The 19,974-nt window shown below is 38.7% G+C and overlaps 1 protein-coding gene across 1 annotated transcript in view; it reads left to right on the top strand.

Moving 5' to 3' along the window:
* Nucleotides 1-12,349, top strand: part of HNMT (histamine N-methyltransferase) — a 132,755-nt gene extending 120,406 nt beyond the window's left edge. The window contains exon 9 of the mRNA XM_008695864.2: nt 12,292-12,349. Coding sequence (XP_008694086.2) covers nt 12,292-12,334 — 43 coding nt within the window. The 3' untranslated portion in view covers nt 12,335-12,349. The remainder of the gene's footprint in view (nt 1-12,291) is intronic.
* Nucleotides 12,350-19,974: the final 7,625 nt, after the last annotated feature.

Raw genomic sequence — 19,974 nt, 5'->3', positions numbered from 1 at the left:
AATACCATTTATTGAAGAGACTATTGTCCTTTCCCCACTATATATTCTTGACTCCTATGCTATAAATTGATTGTTCATGATTTGGTTTATATATGGGCTCTCTATTCTGTTCCATTGATTTTTTTTTAATTTTATTTATTTATTTGACAGAGAGAGAGACAGCAAGAGAGGGAACACAAGCAGGGGGAGTGGGAGAGGGAGAAGCAGGCTTCCCACTGAGCAGGGAGCCCAACGTGGGGCTCGATCCCAGGACCCTGGGATCATGACAAGAGCTCAAAGCAGACGCTTAACAATTGAGCTACCCAGGCGCCCCTGTTCCATTGATTTTTGTCTCTTTTTATGCCAATACCATACTGCTTTGATTACTATAGCTTTGTGTGTAGTTTAAAATCAGTGAGCCGGAAAATCAGGGAGTGTTTAAAATCAGGGAATGTGTTCTTCTTTCTCAAGATTGCTTTGGCTATTTGGGGTCTTTTGTGGTTCCATACAAGTTTTAGGATTGTTTGTAAACCACCCTTATGATCTTTGGTGAAATGGCACTGTAATTTTGATAAGGATTACACTGAATCTGAAGATTATGCTGGGTAATATGGACATTTTTAAAAATATTAATTCTTCTAATCCATGAGCATGGAATATCTTTCCTTTTATTTATGTCTTCTTCAATTCTTTCATCAGTGTCATAGTTTTCAGTGTACAAGTCTTTCACCTCCTTGATTAAATTTATTCCTATGTATTTTTTTCTCTTTTTGTGCTATTGTAAATATCATTATTTTCTCAACACTCTAATATTTTATTTTTATTTTACAGAAATGCAACAAATTTCTATATATTGATTTTGGACCCCACAACTCTACTGAATTCATTTATTGTACCAGTTTTTTGGTGGAGTTTTTAGGATTCTCTACATCATCTGAAAATAGTGATGGTTTTACTTCTTTCTTACCATTTTGTATGGCTTCTGTTTTTCTTGTTCACTTGCTGTGACTAGCATTTCCAACACCATGTTGAATAACAGTGGCAAGAGTGGGCATCTTTGTCTTGTTCCTAATCAAAGAGGAAAAGCTATCAGCTTTTTTTTGAGTATGTTAACTGTGGGTCTGTCATATATGGCCTTTATCATGTTGAGGTATGTTCCCTCCATACCCTTTTTGTTGAGGGTGGTTTTTTTTTTTTTTTAAATCCTAAAGCTATGTTGAATTTTGTCAAGTTCTTTTTCTGCCTCTATTGACTATACAATTTTTATCTCTCATTTTGTTCATATGGTGTATCTCTTTGATAAATTTGCTGATGTTGAACCAACCTTGCATACCTGGAATTAATCTCACTTGATCATGGCATATAATCCTTTAACGTATTGGTGAGTTTGGTATGCTAATATATATTTTTTTTAATAATGATTTTTTATTATATTATGTTAGTCACCATACAGTACATCCCCGGTTTCCGATGTAAGGCTCGATGATTCATTAGTTGTGTATAACACCCAGTTGGTATGCTAATATTTTATTGAAGAGTTTTGCATCTATTTCATCAGGGGTATTATTCTTTTTTTTTTTTTTTTTTTCAGTGACATACTTGTCTGTTTTTGATATCAGGATAATGCTGTCCTTCTAAAATGAATTTGGGAGCATTCCCTCCTCTTCAGTTTTTTGGAAAACTTTGAGAAGGATAGATATTAAATATTCTTTGAATGTTTAGAATTCACCAGTGAAGACATCTGGTCTTAAACTCTTGTTTGTATGAAGGTGGTTTTGTTTTGTTTCCTGATTCAATCTCCTTACTAGTAATTGGTCACTTAGATTTTCTATTTCTTTGTGATTCAGTCTTAGAAGAGTGCGTATTTCTAGAAATTGATCAATTTCTTCTATGTTATTCATTTTGTTGGCATATAATTGTTCATAGTAGTCTCTCATGATCCTTTATATTTTTGTGGTATTAGTTGTAACTTCTCTTTCATTTCCGGTTTTACTTATTTGAGCCTTCTCTCTTCATTTCTTTGTGAGTCTACCTAATGGTTTGTCAATTTTGTTTACACTTTCAAAAAATCTACTCTTAGTTTCATTAATCTTTTCTATTGCTTTTTCAGTCTCTATTCCATTTATTTCTGCTCTGATCTTTATTATTTCCTTCTTTCTACTAACCTTGGGCTTCACTTGTTCTTTTCTAGTTTCTTTTGATGTAAAGTTAGATTACTTGAAATTTCTTTGTTTCTTGAGGTAGGCATGTATCACTGAGGAACTTCCCTCTTAGGACTGCTTTTGCTATACTCCATTGATTATGGATTGTTGCATTTCCATTTTCATTTGCCTCCAGATATTTTTTGATTTCCTTTTCAATTTCTTCATTGACCCATTGGTTGCTTAGAGCATGTTGTTTAGTCTTCACATATTTGTGTTTTTTTTTTTTTTTCCAGTTTTCTTCTTATAATTGATTTCTAGTTTCATACCATTGTGGTCAGAAAAAATGCTGATATAATTTCAGTCTTCTTAAATTTATTGAGATTTGTTTTTAAACTTAACATGTGATTTGTACTGGAGAATGTTCTATGTGTACTTGAGAAGAATGGTATTCTATTGCTTTCGGATGGAATATTTTATATATTCTTATTAAGTCCATTTAGTCTAATGTGTCATTTAAGGCTGATGTTTCCTTATTGATTTTCTGTCTGGATGATCTATCTATTGGTGTAAGTGGGGGTATTAAAGTCCCCTACTGTTACTGTACTGCTATCAATTTTTCCCTTTATGTCTGTTAATATTTGCTTTATATATTCAGGTGCTCCTATGTTGAGTACATATTTACAAATGTTATATCCTCTTGTTGAATTGATCTATCATCATACAGTGCTTTCTTTCTCTTGTATTACAGTCCTTGTTTTAATGTGTACTTTGCCTGATATAAGTACAGCTACTTTTTATTTTCATTTACATGGAATATTTTTTTTCCATACCTTCACCGTCTGTGTGTATCTTTAGATCTCAAGTGAATCTCATATGCATATAGATGAATATTTTGCTTTTTTCCCCCTAAATCTATTCAGCCACTGTCTTTTGATTAGAGAATTTAGTTCATTTATATTTAAATTTAGTCCATTTATATTTAAATATGTACCTATTGCCATTTTGTTAGTTGTTTTCTGGCTGTTTTTGTAGTTCTCCTCTGTTCCTGTCTTTCTTGCTCTCTTTCTTTTTGCTTTGATGACTTTCTTTAGTGTTATGTTTATATACCTTTATCTTGTGTGTATTTATTAAAATGTTTTGGTTTGTGGTTACAATGATGCTTACATATAACAACTTATATCTACAGCAGTCTACTTTAAGTCAGTAACAACTTAAGTTTGATCTTTTTCTAAAGCTCAACATTTTTATTCTTCCTCTCACATTTTATGTTTTTGATGTCACATTTGATACCTTTTAATCTTGTGTCTTTATTACTATAATCTTATTTATACTACTTTTGTCTTTTAACCTTTATACTAGATTTATAAGTGATTAATTCACTACCTGTACCACATATTTACCTTTCCAGTGAGATTTATTCTTTCATATGTATTTTTGTTACTAATTAGCACCCTTTCTTTCTAAAGAAATTCCTTTAACACTTATAAGGCCAATTTAGTGGTGATGAATTCCTTTAGCTTTTACTTGTCTGGAAAATTCTTCATCTCTCCTTCTTTGCTTCAATTCTGAATGATAGCCTTACTGGGTAGAGTGTTCTTGGTTGTAAATTTACTCCTTTCATCATTTGAATATATCATTCTCTTTTGCTTTGCAAAGTTTCTGCTGAAAAAATCAACTAATAGTCTTATGCGAAGTTCCCTCGTATGTAAGTGGTTGTTTTCTTCTCACCACTTTAAAAATTCTCTCTTTAACTTTTGACATTTTGATTATAATATGTCTTGGTATGGATCTCTTTGGGTTTATCTTATTTGGAACTCTGATTCCTGGATCTGAATGTTGGTTTCCTTCCCCAGGTTTGGGAAGTTTTCAACCATTATTTCTTCAAAATAATGATAAATTATGCTGCTTTACCCAGTCTGCTATTGATCTCTTCCAGTGTATTTTTCAGTTCAGTTATTATATTCCTTGGCTCTGTGACTTGTTTGGTACTATTTTCTGTCTCTGTTAACATTCTCACTGTGTTCATCCATTCTTCTGAGCTCAGTGAGCATGTTTTGACCATTACTATGAACTGGCTGTCAAGTAGATTGTTTATCTCCATTTCATTGAGATCTTTTCCTCAGGTTTTTGTCTTATTATTTTATATGTAACATATTCTTCTTTCTTCATTTTGCTTGGTATCTGTTTCTATGCGTTATGTGAGACAGTAACTACCTCTCCCTGTCTTGAGGGAATGGCCTTGGGTAAGAAATGAACTTTATCATTTAACCAGCTTGCTCAGCTCTTAGTTGTCTCTCAAATCTTTTTGATTGTCCTAGTAGCCTGATTTGTTCTTGACAGATCCTTGTTGTTGAGAGTGTGCCAAGACCTGTCAGTGTTCAAAATGGAGTGATCTCATCCAGTACCTAGTTTCAGGCTAATTGGAAGTCAATTCTTTGAAAGCAACATATTAAAAAAGTACACAAATACACACAATTCTGTAGGGCCACAATCACAGGCCCTGATAGCCTCTAGACTAGAACTGGAGGTGTTCCCTGGGTGACAGGTGCAAGAATCGAGACTTCAGAGGAGTGTATCTGCTCCTTTCTGGGAGTGAGCTGTGGCAAGACCAAGGGTGGGTGAAAAGATGGTGTCTCCTTGCCCATGTTCTTACAGAATGCCTCTCCATGTGTGGCAAATCTGAAGCCTGTACCTTAGGTTAAAGGTCCATGATAAGTAAATGAGTCTTTTTCATAGACATACTGGGGGTGTGTTTTAGTCTGCTGTCTGTGCAGTGCCCTGGGTAAGGTAACCTCAAGCAATTCTATGATGTAAGTCTATTATAGCCCAACTTTACAGAATAGGAAACTGAGGAACTTAATTGTTAAGTAAGTAAGGTCACACTCATAAGTGATACAGCCAAGATTGAATTCCAGACCGTCCGGCTCCAGGATCTATGCAGACTAACCATTACACTATAATGCCTCTGCCATCTTATCACATTTTCCTAGTAAACGTGTTTTTCCACTGTTAACGACTATTATTTACAGACATTCTCTTAAAATCTACAAAAATCACTCCCTTTCTTCATTCTTAATTATCTTGTTTTTTTTTAATTTCCCTAAGAAAATAAAGTATTCAGAAGACAATTAGCTCATCTTTCCATCATCAAATCTCCTAGTCTCTATAATAAGTATCCATATATCCAAATTTCTGATATAGCAGGTGAAACAACCTTACTAAAACAGGGCTGCTAAATCTAGTCGAAAAGGGAACTGTCTTTCAATCCTCCTGCCTGCTCAGGAATTTGGCTCTTACATCTCATTTACTCTACTTATTGTGTCATTCCTAATGACTTATGTGGTAGAGGCAATGATGCCCATTAAAGATTTCAATTGCTTTCCTAAATTTTCCAGTCATTAGGCAGGCCATGTGATTATTTCTGACCAAGTAAACATATAACCATCTCAGACTAAAAGAGTGAAAAATCCCATGTACACTTTTCTAGGCTTATTCTTCTGCTATAGCAGTTGAAGAGTTTGCATAATTGAGATCATGCACATATAGGACCATGGAGCCTCAGTCAGACTGTGGCCTCAAGAAACTATGGGTAGCAGGGCTTCCAGCATACCCTCCCTAAACATGTAGCCTGGGTGAGAAATAAACCTTTATTGTAGTAAACCACTGGAATTTGGGGTCTAATTTGTTATTGCAGCATAACTTAGCCTACCCTCCCTAATAGAGCATAAAATATTTTATCAAAAAACATCTCTTGGCCTTAAATTCCCTTCCAGCTAGTGTCAACTTATTCTGCTTTCTTTAGAGAGAAATCATTGAATGTATTACTACATTCAGTCTCCACTTCCTTGCCTTTAAGAAAAAAATCTGTAATCAGGCTTTTTTCCTCACTCTTAAAAATGTCACTAAATCCATCAGTCAGTTCAATGTCCTTATGTTATTCAACTATTATCATGCTTTATTCTCAGTGAAATTTGTTTATTTCACAGATGACTTCCCTTTAGTTTTGGTTGCCAGCTTCTTTTTCTCTACTCTTTCCCAATCTTGGTCCTTGGCCCTCCTCTCTCTCTATCTCCTTCAGTGATCTTATCATTTCATGCATCTATATACTGATGACACCTCATTTGTATACATCACCCAGGCCTCTCCCTAATGCTGGACTCATCCCTGAGTAGTTAATAGGAATAGTTTAGAGGTATCTAAAACATAACATGTTCAAGTCAAAACTTTTTATTCCTATCTCAATCCCCTAAACGTTGGTTTCTTTACTATTTTCCTCATTGCAGCCACTAACGTTCACTCACTTCCTAGACTCAGTCATGGCCTATGCGTGGATGAATGTTGTGTGCCGCTAAAATTCTAGATGGCTCCATTCTTTTTATTATTCTTTCTCCAATCTCAACTTTACCCACATATAATCCATCAGAAAGCTCTATTGGGTTTACTCTAAAAACATATCCATGTCCCATTACTTCTGCTCACCTCTTTAAACATCACACACCTCTAAGATACCATCTCCTTCATGGACTTTAGAAATTGACTCAAAACTGGTCTCCTTGCTTCTATTCTCACCACACTACAGTTTATTTTCTACACAGTCACTAGGGAACTCTTTAAAACCATATATCAGGTCATGTCACTTCCCCTGCAATACTCTTCTACTGCTTTTCATCAAATTTAGAGTAATAGCCCAGCTGCTTACCCCCTTGGCCTATACAACTTGGCCTCCACTACCTTCCAGCCTTACCTCCTGCTTTGCTCCTTCTGAACCTCTCCACTTCAACTATGTTGGCGTCCTTGAGGTTTCTAAAACAATCTAGGCTAGTTTTTGCTTTAAGACCTTTATATCTGCTATTTCCTTCCTATGCTGTTACCTCTCTACTGCACACTGTTTTTTAAATCTTCGCACTACTTGTTCCTACATATCTTCAGATCTCTGCCTAAATATCCCCTCCTCAGAAAAGCCTACTCTGACATCCATTCTAAAACAACCTTTCAACTTCCTACACTATGTCCCACTTTCAATTTCTTAGTAACATTTACCACACTATAAAAGTATATTCTTGTATATACTTGTTTATTCAACTATTTCGTTTCTGTCTTCCCTAATATAACTTAAGTACAGGGAATTTGTCTTGTTTGTCACTGGATTTCCAGTGCTCGGAATAAGGCAGGCATCTAGTAAATGCTCTGTGCATTGCTATTATATTAATGAATGAATTAATAAGTTACACATGTCTACTTTTGCATATGGTTCTTTTGGAATTTTATCATTTTTTTTTAAATGAAAGGGAAAGATTCACTGAGGTGGAAAATATTTCTGACATAGAGAAGATCAGGAAAGATCCCTAGCTGAACAAAGGCCAATTCTACAAATAGTTGACAAATTGGCTGAGTTTTGGTCAATTCATTTTTTAAAGTCACCTCCTGAAAGTGTAGGTTTTTGCAGTCACTGGATCAGCCATGCAGTCAATCCAATTCAACCTCAGAAGTGGGAAATAGATTGAATGTTTTTAAACCTATATTTTTTATTCTCCCAACAGGGGCAGTCTATACCTTGGGCAATTTCTAACACAAAAACCATACATTTATGAAAATCTCTATAGTGTTAACCTGGTTGCATCCACTTTTCTGCTGCATGATTTCCTCTTCACATTCAAGTACTTAGAAAGCACTTGCCCTTGTTACTATAAAAACTAATATTGGAAACTTTTCTAATCTTCATGTTTCCTGAATTCATACTAACAGAAGGGAAAGAGACCAGCAATCTCATTTGTTGTTATTCCAAATACAGCCTCATCTTCATCTTCACATTTGAGCACTAAGTTTAAGAGCAAAATTCATCACAGAGCAGAGAAAAGGGGCACATTTTAGCAGTTAAGCTTCAGGACAACTTGATCTGACCTAAATGCTTTGTAATCTCTCGTTAAACAAAAGCTTTAGCTTCCGTAATCCTCCTCTTTATCTATCCCTATGAAGCCTCCTGTGGTTAAAGCTCTGCTCATGTCATTTTTATAAACAGCATAGATCTCTGCCCACAAATAGTTTTCCAAGGGTGATGGCAGCAGGGTCAACTTAGCTCAAGTGCCATGAGTCATATTTCCCTCCCTTTGGAGACACCTGCCCAAGCAAAGCCCGAACATCCTTTGCTTGTATTCTCACTGCACAGACGTCCTGTTACTGAGCATCCAGGCAGCCAAGGGCCCTGGCTCATTAAAGCATGGCTGAGAGACTACTGTGTCTGTCTGCACCTTCTGTTCTTGAAATTCCAAGAAAAGCCTTCCATTTGTCCTGTAAATATGCACTGTGCTGCACTGTGCCACACTGTACCCTTGGCTCCACCCAAAGTCTGGTGTCTTTGATAGGGTCCTTTGGTGGCTGTGAAATTCTGTTTCTTTTCCTGAAGGGAAATATCAAGGAAGTTCAGACTCTATGACTCCAGACTGATGCCCTAAGGAAGCAACAGTCTAGCCAGGATTGAAATGGTTCATGCTGGCCCAGTCACTGTGAACTTTCCAACAGGCATCTTATTTTTTTCAGGCATCTTTAATACATGTTGATGAAAGCCTGTGTATAGAGACAGTGAAAAGCTACAATTCAAATAAAAGCCAAAAAAATAAAAAATAATTTAAAATATATATCACTATGTAGAAAAATCAGAGAGACCAATGTGACTATATGTATACACACATACATACACACACACAGACACACACGACTCTCTGCAAGGGAGCAGCTGTCCTTATGTCTTCTCACAAGCCCATGCTCTAAATATTGTGAAAGAGAAACAATCTCTGGATAAATCCTCATAGGCTAGAGATACATTTTGACTTTATCTATGATCTAGAACTCTGGACTCAGACTCATTGACTGGAAAGTCACTATTGCTGGGAATGAAGAGAACTGGATTCTCAACAAGTAGCCTACTTTAATGAAAGGAGTATGGACTTTATAATTAAAGAGACCTAGCTTTAAATCACTCAGATTCCATTTATTAACTGTGCAACTGTAAGCAAGTACCTTAACCACCCGGAGCCTCAGTTTCGTCATATGCACAAAGCTTTTTGGAAGCATTAAGGATGATGTGCATGAAGAGGCTAGAACAGTGTAAGATCTCAGGGAACTGTAGGCTAACTCTTACTCTTGTTGGATAAGACACATGATGTCTTTGGGCTCCAGGTTTTTCCTCAAAGAATCAAGTCTAGAGCTCAAAGATTCAAAACTTAGTGGTTATACTTATGGAAGAAAGACCGATGATATAAAGAATCAGGATTTTCTTGACATAAGTTGATGAGTCTCTTTCTTCTCCTTTTTGTGTTTGGATGGTAGATGGGCAAAATTTCTGTCTTCAGATATGCACAGGTGTTAATAAAATTGAACAGGATGATGGTAAGTCCTTAGGAAAGAAAGTGTAAAATTGCCACTCTCATCTTGTCTTTGTGCTCACTTGCTCACTCTCTATCCTTTCTTCTCATTCTCTCTCTCTCTTTCCAAATGGAGAATGTACCGTCTCAGGCTTACATTTCATGAGATTATTAATATGAACATCCTTATAAAACTATAGGCAAACATAAGCTCTTATTTTTAACTATGTAAACATTATTGCTGTGTCTCCAGTTTTCCTTGGATATATATTATGTTCAACTCTGGATTGTCCTAGAAAATAGTAATTTAAGTGAAGTTAATGTCCTTAAAGTGCCCTATATAAAGAATACTGGGTGAAGGGATCATACTGTCTTGCACTATATTTGATTTGTATTAGACAATTTCATCTGTCACCCAGGACTGCCACTTAGTTCCTACAAAGGAAAGTAATGCAGCTGGACTCAGTGTCATCATTTTTAAAATGTGTACATATACAAGGACTTTCTTGATCTTTTATTTAAAGGGTAGGTGATAGAATTCAGATGGAATTAATCTTTTATTTAAAGGGTAGGTGATAGAATTCAGATGGAATTAATCAATACATAGCTATATGTATACACACATACTGTTTTGAGTTGAGTAGCTGGCATTTTTCATTTGTTTTAGGTGATCAATCTATCCTTAAATAGCTTTCAAAAGCCATGAACTGGTCTGATTCAAACACTGGAATTTTCATTATATTCTTCTTATATTGATTACAGTAACTACAATAACAAGCCAATATCCACAGGGTAAAACTAATCTTTCTCATGCTGGTGAACAATTGGTGAATTGCGTGGACCTATTTTTCTCTAATGACGTGGACTATGTTTAATCATTAAATGTGTCCTCAAATTGCCTGATTCTGACTTGTTTTTCAGCTTGACTGGGCTCTAGTGAGTCAAAGTGGTAACTCCATGCACCAAACCTTTTGTAAATGAGTTACTGAAAGACAGAACCTCCAGCCTCAGAACAAATGCTACAGATAAGGTGGAGTCTTAGCACTTACACCTGGTCATCTTTAGCATCACTTTGCTTTGTACTTCTGAATGGGTATAATAGTTTTCTGTTGCCATGTAACAAATTCCTACAAACTTAGGAGCTTAAAACAACACACATTTATTATTTCAGAGTTTTAGTGGGTCAGAAATTTGGGCACCTCTTTGAGTCCCCTATTTAAGGTCTCACAGGGCTGCAATCAGTGTGTTGTCAGCTGGATTGAGTTCTCATTTGAAGTCTTGAAATTGTCCATATCCAAACCTATTACCATTGTTGACAGACTTTACTTTCCTCGTGGCTGCAGGGTTGAGGGCCCTGGCTTCTTACTGGTTGGAGGTTGGGGCTGCCATCCGTTCATAGAACCTGCCTGCAATTCCTCACCATGTAGACTTTCCCTAACGGCTGCTAACTTCATGTTAGCAGGGTGAGTCTCTATAGCCGGTTTGCTGCCAAGGTCATTTTAAATAACAATGTACTCATGGGAGTGACGTCCTTTACTTTTGCCGTAATCTATCAGTAAAAATCAAGTCACAGGTCCCATCCACAGTCAAAGAAAGGGAATTATAAAAGAGCATGAAGATAAGGAGGTAGGAGTCATAGGGGGTAGGGCTCATTTTAGAATCTGTCCAATACAATAGGTACAAAAGGCAAAATATTGGGAGGGGCATAAAAGAGGTTTCAGGGCACCAACACTCTTCAAGAAGATAAAGTTAAAGGCAGAGATGGAGACAATAATGTTACCAGCCCAGTAAGACTAACATTTGGTACATTTCTAAACTCATATTTTATAAATATTTGCTCCAGGGGAAGTGGGTTGGGGGATAGGTGAAATAGATAAAGGGGATTAAGAGTACACTTATGATGAGCATGGAGTAATGCATAGAAATGTTGAATCATTATATTATACACCTGAAACTAATATAATACTATATTAATTATACTTCAATAAAAAATTAAAAATACAAAAAATATTTGTTCCATATTTATATAGTGAAGAAATAAAGGGCTGTGAAGGGAGGGGAGACAAAAAGAACGCTGAGGGCAGCAGTCAAATTTGGAAACTCACTCAGTAAAGTAAATCCTTGCATTTAACTGCCACCACATCCTTTAGGAGGTAGTCTAGTCACCATCACCTGGTATTCAGTTATGTTATCCACAGCCTCACCATCCTAACCCAAAGTATCCTATAACATTGTTCCTTTTAACTACAGGCAATACTCATCCTAAGACAAATTTTGGTAAATTCGATTTTCTCTAACTCTTTCCATTCCTGAGCATATAGCAGAGTCTAACAGATCAACTCCCAAGTAAAAGACTGTACCCTTAACTGAGTTGTGCTTTTATACTTACTAGCAGAGTTTTTAAACTTGGCAATGCAAAGAATTAGGATGGGTAACAGCCTTAATTATTACTAAGTTTTGCCAAACACTAACTGGAATAACCTCTAACTATCTAGGTGTCTATTTCTAACTGCTTGATTTAGGTTTCTGGAAACTTCACCTTGTTAGAATTCAGGTTTGGAGAATTTACTAACCTATAGAGAAATTAGGGTGGAGTGGTAACATTGTAAATGAAACTACGGAACTCCTTATAAATACTTTCATATTCTTTGAAATAAGACAATATAGATGGAACCAAAAGAGAATACCAATTATGATCTAGATATCCTAAATTAGCAATAAAACAAAGAAGGAAGGAAGGAGAGAAAAGGAAAGAATGAAAAAAATAAATATACGATTAATTTTTACTTATGATCACTTCCTCTCAGGATTCTCTTCGGAAATTCCCACCTTGGCCAGCAGAACTCCTGAGGTAAGGGTCCTAAGTAGGGGAAGCCTCACAGTAGTCTACCACTTTTGTGCTACCTGCATGAGCTCTGGAGGCACTGATCTGTGACCCAGGTTTAGCGCATCATTTAACTATTTCAGCACTTTCTCTCCTTTAAGAAACCCATGGGGGGGGGGGGTGCCAAAAACAAAACAAAAAACCTCTTGGTTAAAACTTTATCTTTTATTTTTGATTTGTGAATCCTTTTTTCCCTTATTTCTAGATACACCAAAAGAAGTACCTCAAACTCACTGCGACCAAAATATTCATTGTTCCCAAAAAGCTAAGACGGAAACCTTCATAACTACACTAGAACTTGGAGTAAGGATATTTGTAGCAGAAGAATTTTGGTACACCCAACTCAGACCTACCTTCTACCTTTTCAGCAGGAGGCATTAGCTCAGGTCATCTATCTCTTCACAGCCGAAAGTGGGGTCATACTCAAGTGTGACTATTTGTTCTCACGTTAGTCCCTTGCCAGGCTGCCATTTTTATTCCTCTCCATGTATCAAAATCTGGCTAAGGCTTCAGGGTTCATCTTTAGTCCCTGTGACTACTTTCTGCTCCAGTGGTCTCAACCTGGGCTGCATTGTAGAATCTCCTGGGAGATCTAAAAAAAAAAAAAAAAAAAAAATCCAATGTCCAGATCCCAAGCATGCTTATTTAGTTGGTCTAAAATGGAGCATGAACATTTTTAAAGAGCTCCTCAGGTGATTCTAATGTACAGCAAGATTCGAGGACTATTTTTACATTTAATTCCATTCAACTTGAATCACATTTCCTTTTGTAGTTTAATTACATTTTCCATATTTCTATGTGTAAATGTCTCAGCTTAGAGTTAAAAAGCCTCTTGTTCTTCCAACTGTGGATCCTCGTTTGCTCATCCAGTCAAGAAGAGCTTTTCATCTTTAAAATAGAAAACTGACTCTGCTTGTCGTGAGCTTATATATAAGGAGGGAAAGTGTCACTTTGGGGCACAGGGCTGAGAACATCCTTTACTGTTTAACAACCATTGTGTACAAAAAACATCAAAGCCTTACTTCCTGGCAGAATAGGAGTTAACTATGTCATGGGACTTGAGGGGTTCTTGGCAGAGCATTTGATTTAAATATCTGCTTTACTCTTGGTGTCACATTAACAGAACTTCTGTCATTAGAGATTCATTTATTTGGATTAAGATTTCACCTCTTCAGCAGCTTTTCATTAGTCATAAATAATCCTAGAAGGATTCATTAAGACCTTTGTGTGAAATAGCTCACCAGGTCACTGTTGCTTATAATAAGAGGAAGCATATACAATTACCACTTGTGATAGACTTTGTCTCCTTCTCTATGCTGGGCTCTCCATAAAGGCAGAGCTGTGCCTGTATTAACTATTATGTCCCCAGCACCTAACTCAGTACCTGGACAAAGCAGATTATAGTAAATGCCTTTGAATGAATGAATGATGAATAAGTGGATGAATGAACACACTTGAGAAGATGGATGGCCACAATTAGTTACGAATCCTGAAAGAAGTAATAGAGAAAGAAAAAAAAAAAGAATTCTTGGAGGAAAAACATTACCATGTCATAGTTCTCCTGGAGTCTGAGGCGTTGCACAACCTTCTCTCAAAGTATGTTAAAGACAATTCCCTAATAGTTCCATTTTGAGGCTATTGACTTTTTTTGCTGGGATTCCTCCCCCCATTTTTCTTCTTCAATAATATTAATAAAAAGAACAATTAGAGCTATCATTCCTTGAGGTTTTACTAAGAACCAGACATTATACTAATTACTTAGGTATTTTTATTGAGCCTCTCAATAACTCTATGAGGCAGGTATTTTCATTACCAATTTACAGATGAAGAAACCTAAACTTACAGAGGATATGTAAGTTCTGACGATCAAATGGCAGATGTGGGATTTAAGCCACAATCTGTCTGATGGCATGTGGTTTCATTGGATCCTGACGCACCTTTCATCTGCTTTTCCCCATCTCAACATATACTCTTTCTTCTTCTATCTCTTTCACACAGTCACATGTACACCTTAGGCATGAGGGTGCAGTTTACCCTGTCTGAACATATGGTAGCCTGAAGAGGTCTGAGTTGGGAGACTACAGGTAATATTACAACAATAGGGATCAACACAGCTTCTGGAATTGAACTTAAAATGCACAGTTTCTCGGCAGCCAATATGCAGAGGAAAGTATGGTGAGGTCTTAATCTATTTTGTTCCACCAGGAAAAAAAGGTTTTCTTCATATCAAACTTGCAGATTTCCTACATTGAAAGGGGAACATATATGATATAAAAGGAAACATTCTCAGTCCTTATTTCACATCAAATGCAGAAGAATGATAGGACAGTCCTTACTTTTCTGATGAAAGTCAGAGCCATGATACCAGAGTGCAATTTAGTATTTAATTAGTTGTGCAAGATACTTTATGCCACAGGATTCTCGGGATCTTGTGATGAAATGCAACTTCCATTAGCCTGGATCCTCCCTTTGGTGCAGTGAATGGAAAGATCCACTGCTAACCTCAGTTAGACATTTAGTGAGAACAAGGAATACATTTGTGTTGTGCTAAACTCCTTAGATTTTGGAGTTTTGTTGTTATTGTTGTTGTTACTTTAGCACAACCTGGTTACTTTTTTTTCTCCAATTCAGAAATTTAAAATATCAATGAATATGGGTGGGAAGGTAGAGGACAGATTTTAAAGAGAAAGTCTAAGTGGATGCCACTGAATGATGTTGTAGTAACAAAAAGAAAATTTCAGTAACTTAAAAAAAAATGCAGACATTCTCAATTATTGCACCGTGTGTCTATTGTGGGTTGGCTAAAGATTCCACTCTCCCATGGTGACAATCCTTATCCTCACTCTAGGACCCAAGCTGATGAAGTTACCACTGTCTGGAATATGCTAGTCTGTATGGCAGTGGGAAGAGTATATTCTGGAGGGTCTCAGAACAGCAATTAAATACTCTGCCTCAGTAATTCAGTTGTCATTTTTGCTTAAAACTTACTGGCCAAGGATGCCTGGGTGGCTCAGTCGGGTAAGCATCTGCCTTCAGCTCAGGTCATGATCCCACAGTCCTGGGGCATCAGGCTCCCTGCTCAGCAGGAACTCTCTTTCTCCCCCTGCCCCTCCCCCCCTGCTCATGCACTCTCCCTGGAATAAATAAAATTAAAAAAAAAAATCATTGGCCAGAACAAGCCACAGAACCCCACTCATCCACAAGAATGTAGGTAAACATAATCCTACCAGGTATCCAAAGGCGCATGGGGGAAAGCGGTCAATGGGTAGTACTAACGACTGTGACAGGAGAGACTTGATATGATTTATAGTATCATCTTGGCTATTATATGGTGAATATATCATGGAAGCAAGAGCAGAAGAAGGAAGAATACCGGTTTAGAGACTACTTCAGTTACCCATGAAAGACAGGCTAATGGTGTGGAGGTTGTTAGCAGAAGCAGGAACCTCAGATTGAGGTGATGGGGGTGGTGCCGAGGAGGGATCGCCCTGCAGTGCTTCCCTGAAACACCATGAATAGGTTGGTCTGAGGGCTCCCATTAGACGGCCGGTGGCCTCCTACCCAGCCAGCACCATGAGCATAGCGTTGTGTCCTGCGTGCACATGAACAAGGATGGGGACCCAGGGCAGCCTGTCAAGAGCTACAATTACCTGCTCAAGTTCTTGCTGGCGGATGACAGCGACGTGGGACAGGGCAAGATCCTGGAGCGCGTGCAGGAAAGTACAGCCTAGGCCGCGTAGGCCTACAGTAACCGGATCGACTACTAGAAAACTACCATCCTGGAGGGGGGCCAGTGGGTCAAGCTGGAGTTCTCGAACATGTCTGGCCAGGGCAGGTTGCGCACGGTGTTCGGGTCCTACTCCAGGGGCGCGCAGAGGTTCCTCTGGGTGTGCGGCATCACTAACAGCTAGTCCTTCTACAGCGCAGATGGGGGTATCGAGGAGATCAATGAGCATGCGCCCCAGAGTCTCCAGGCTCCTGGCCGGGAACTTGCCACACCTGTCCTTCAACAGCAAGTCGCGATAGAGCAGGTGCACCTGCGTGGAAGAGAACTGCCCAACCTTGTTCACGGTCAGCCAGCTGTACCTCAGCGTCATCAAGTCCTTCACTGGACCGCCCCGGATCGTGCTCGGGCAGCACAGCATGGGAAAGACCTGTTGACCCAACCGAGTGCTCAGGCCATTGTCTCCTATAGCCCCGTACCCCTCAAAGACAAACTCCCACTGCCAGTCACCTCAAGTCCTTATCAATTGGCAACTGCATCCAACACGCACCTGTGCCGTTACTCACTGGTAGGCGGGTAGGCAATGGCGGCCACAAGGGCTGCAGCCTCAAGAGGTCCGAGTCCATCCGTCTCAGAACTGCTTGTGGAACAAATGCAGTAGCTAGTGGGGCAGGCCAGATGCGCTCTGGCAGGGCTCGTCCTTGGCGAACGCTCCCCGCCCGGCTGGGAAGCTCCCGGATGCACCACCGAGTGGGTTTGGCTGTCTCAGCCGGAACAAGCCCCGCCCAGGGCTGCGAGGTGCTGTGGGAAAATTAGGCGGAACAAGTCAAGGGCCCCGTGGTGCAGCTGAGAAGCCGCCAGGAGGTGGTCCCTAGAAACCCGGGAGGCCTGGCTGGCCTTTCTTATTTATATAGATGTTTTACCCCTTTTGTACATATTGAAATCACCGGCAGGGAATCCTCAATGCAGCCAAGTGGTTAGCCCATGTCAGCTGTGGAGATGAAGTTGAAATATTCGGAGAGGAACGGGATTTGAGGCAAAAACGCGAAGGAATCTGCTGTCAAAACTTGAATGTTGGGGCGCCTGGGCGGCTCAGTCCTTAAGCGTCTGCCTTCAGCTCAGGGCGTAATCCCAGGGTCCTGGGATCCAGCCCGCATCCGACTCCCTGCTCCGCTGGGAGCCTGCTTCTTCCTCTCCCACTCCCCCTGCTTGTGTTCCCTCTCTCGCTGGCTGTCTCTCTCTCTGTCAAGTGAATAAATGAAAAATCTTTAAAAAACAAAACAACAACAACAACAACAAAAACTTGAATCTTTTTTTGAATCCACATACATTTCACATAAGGTGTGGGGGGGGGGGCTGCGCAGGGGCCCCTGGGGACTCACGGAATAAGTGAACCCTTTGGAAGCTTAGGACAGTAAGCCCTACCCCTGGCTACATGTACCAGCCTTTATGAGCACATGGGTTTCTGTTTTTTCATTTTGCTTTTTTTCTTTTTAAATTGGTGTCTCATTTTAAGGTACAGCAAACACAACTTTGGCGATGGACTGAGAAAAAGAAGTTTCAAGGGTGATTGATGAGTTTTGGCACGAGCGCCTGGGTCAATTAAGCTGTTTATTGGTAGAATATTAATGGCAAGGGCTGGATTAGAGATGATATTGAGAATCAAGTTGCTTGCTTTTTTGAATATATTAATTTTCAATGCCTAGGTTTATCAGACTGAAGCCCAGGGGAAGGTTAAGGAGTCAGCTTAGAGGGGATGATGTGCATACCTGAGAATCACCATGAGACCATCTAAGAAGTGAGTTTTGTAGAGAAGATAGAACAAAGTTACTGATATCTTGGACAATGTGGGTAGGTGTGTTTTATTATTATTTTGAATATTGGAGACTAACAATACATTTGTATGGTAATGGGAAATGGGTGATTCAGGGAAGATGTGAAACACCTGCAAGAGTAAATTCCTTGAAAGGGAGAGAGGAATTAGGAAACAATAAATTCAAACTCACTTTGAGTTAAACTCAGTTCTGACATTAAATTGTCAGTGATAAACTCTGAGAAAAAACCCCAAGATGTGCATTAAAAAATTCTGAGAGATGACTTCGAACAACCCTAAACTTTCTACAACTTGGGGAATAGCATCGACATGATATAATTTAGATTGTGAAGTCCAGCTGGATTAGTGACCCTAAAATCACACTAATAGAGTGCCAACGCCAACTTCATTGCTAATGTCTTTGTAAGATTCTCCTGCCTGGTTCAAATTAAAAACTCTCCCAAGATTTCCTTCAGTTACAAAACAAAGAAATACGCTCTAATCAACATGCATAATTATGCATATCATAGCGTGAAGATGATCAACACGTCTCTTGGAAATTTATGGTAACCACGATTTAGTTGTGCTCTCCTAGGGTTTCAACACAGCCTCTCTGGTTCCTGGGCTATTTCTTTCTCCCACAATTAGCCACGATTCTATACAAAGGGGAATGTATTCACCCTCCTCTTTCCCTACTCTACTGCTCTATGATATCAACTTTTACTACCTCTGAAAATGTTATTATTCCAACATCAGTAATGGCCAATGTAATAGCCTGGTAAACCTTCCGTAACAAAATACTGAAGACTGGGTAGCTCAAACAACAGAAACGTATTTTCTCACAGATCTGGGGACTAGAAGTCCAAGATCCGGGTGTGGGCAAAGCTGGTTTCTCCTGAGGTCTCTCTCCTTGGCTTGCAGACAGCTGCCTTCTCTCTGTGTCCTCGCATGGCTTTCCTCTGTGCAAGTGCAATCCTGGTGTCTCTCAAGGACATCAGTCCTATTTTTTTTGCAACCACCCCCTCTTATGAAGTTATTTAACCTTAATTGCCTCTTTAAAGGCCCTATCTCCAAATGCAGTCATATTAGGGGTAAAGCCTTCTAAATGTGAATACAATTCATTCCATTGCAACAATCTTTCTAATAAATTCAATGGCAATTCTGGCTTTACTTGAATAATGTGGTTTATTTCATACTTTTTATAACTCTGTCCTTACAAAAATTATTTTTAGTCCCCGTCAGTTTCATGACACTACCCTTTCTTTATTGTGCTTTTTCATTGGCTATTCCTACTCTGTCTCCATTCAAATTTCTCACCCCACACCTTCCCTTAATTGTTGTTAATCTCTAGGCTCAATCCTGAGCCCCCTCTTAAAATGATTTCACTAAGGGGTATTACTCATGCCACAGTGCAAACACAATCTGCTTAGTACTGATACACACTTTCATAACTTTAGCCCAGACCATTTCTCGAACCTCAGAGTCACGTGTATTCACTTTCTACTGAGCATCCTGGAATCTACTGAACATCTCTAAGCCACACACAAGAGTTCAAAAAATAGTTGGTTCTCAATATGTATTTGTTGAGTTCTTTCAATTCACTCATTCAGTCATTTGAAAATAGTCACTGATTACCTACATAGCTGCTACCTAAATAGCAGGCACTGTTTTCGGTACTTGGAATACATCTGTGAACCGAAGAGATCAAGATCCTTATTCTCAAGGAGCTCCCATCATAGCAGGTAAGCAATGGTCAACGAACATGTTAACCAAGTTGATTATACATACAGAAGCTGTTAAGTGCTAAGATTAAAGAAAAAGTAGAGCAAGATAAAGGGGATCAGGAATGGGACAAGGGGGTGGGTGGAAGGATTAAATTAGATGCTCAAGGGAACCTCATTGAGAAAGGGAGATTTGAACAAAGGTTTGAAGGAAATGAATGAATACATAGTTATACCACAGGCATCTCAAGTTCAAAATCTCCATTTCCAATACATCTCTTTCCTAATATTCTCGATATGACTATCATTCATTCTTTTACTAAAGTGACCATACAAATCTATCTGCCA

Source organism: Ursus maritimus, unplaced genomic scaffold, assembly GCF_017311325.1.
Source record: "Ursus maritimus isolate PB19 unplaced genomic scaffold, ASM1731132v1 scaffold_1, whole genome shotgun sequence".
Classification (NCBI taxonomy): domain Eukaryota; kingdom Metazoa; phylum Chordata; class Mammalia; order Carnivora; family Ursidae; genus Ursus; species Ursus maritimus.
This window is presented reverse-complemented; position numbering and strand designations above follow the sequence as displayed.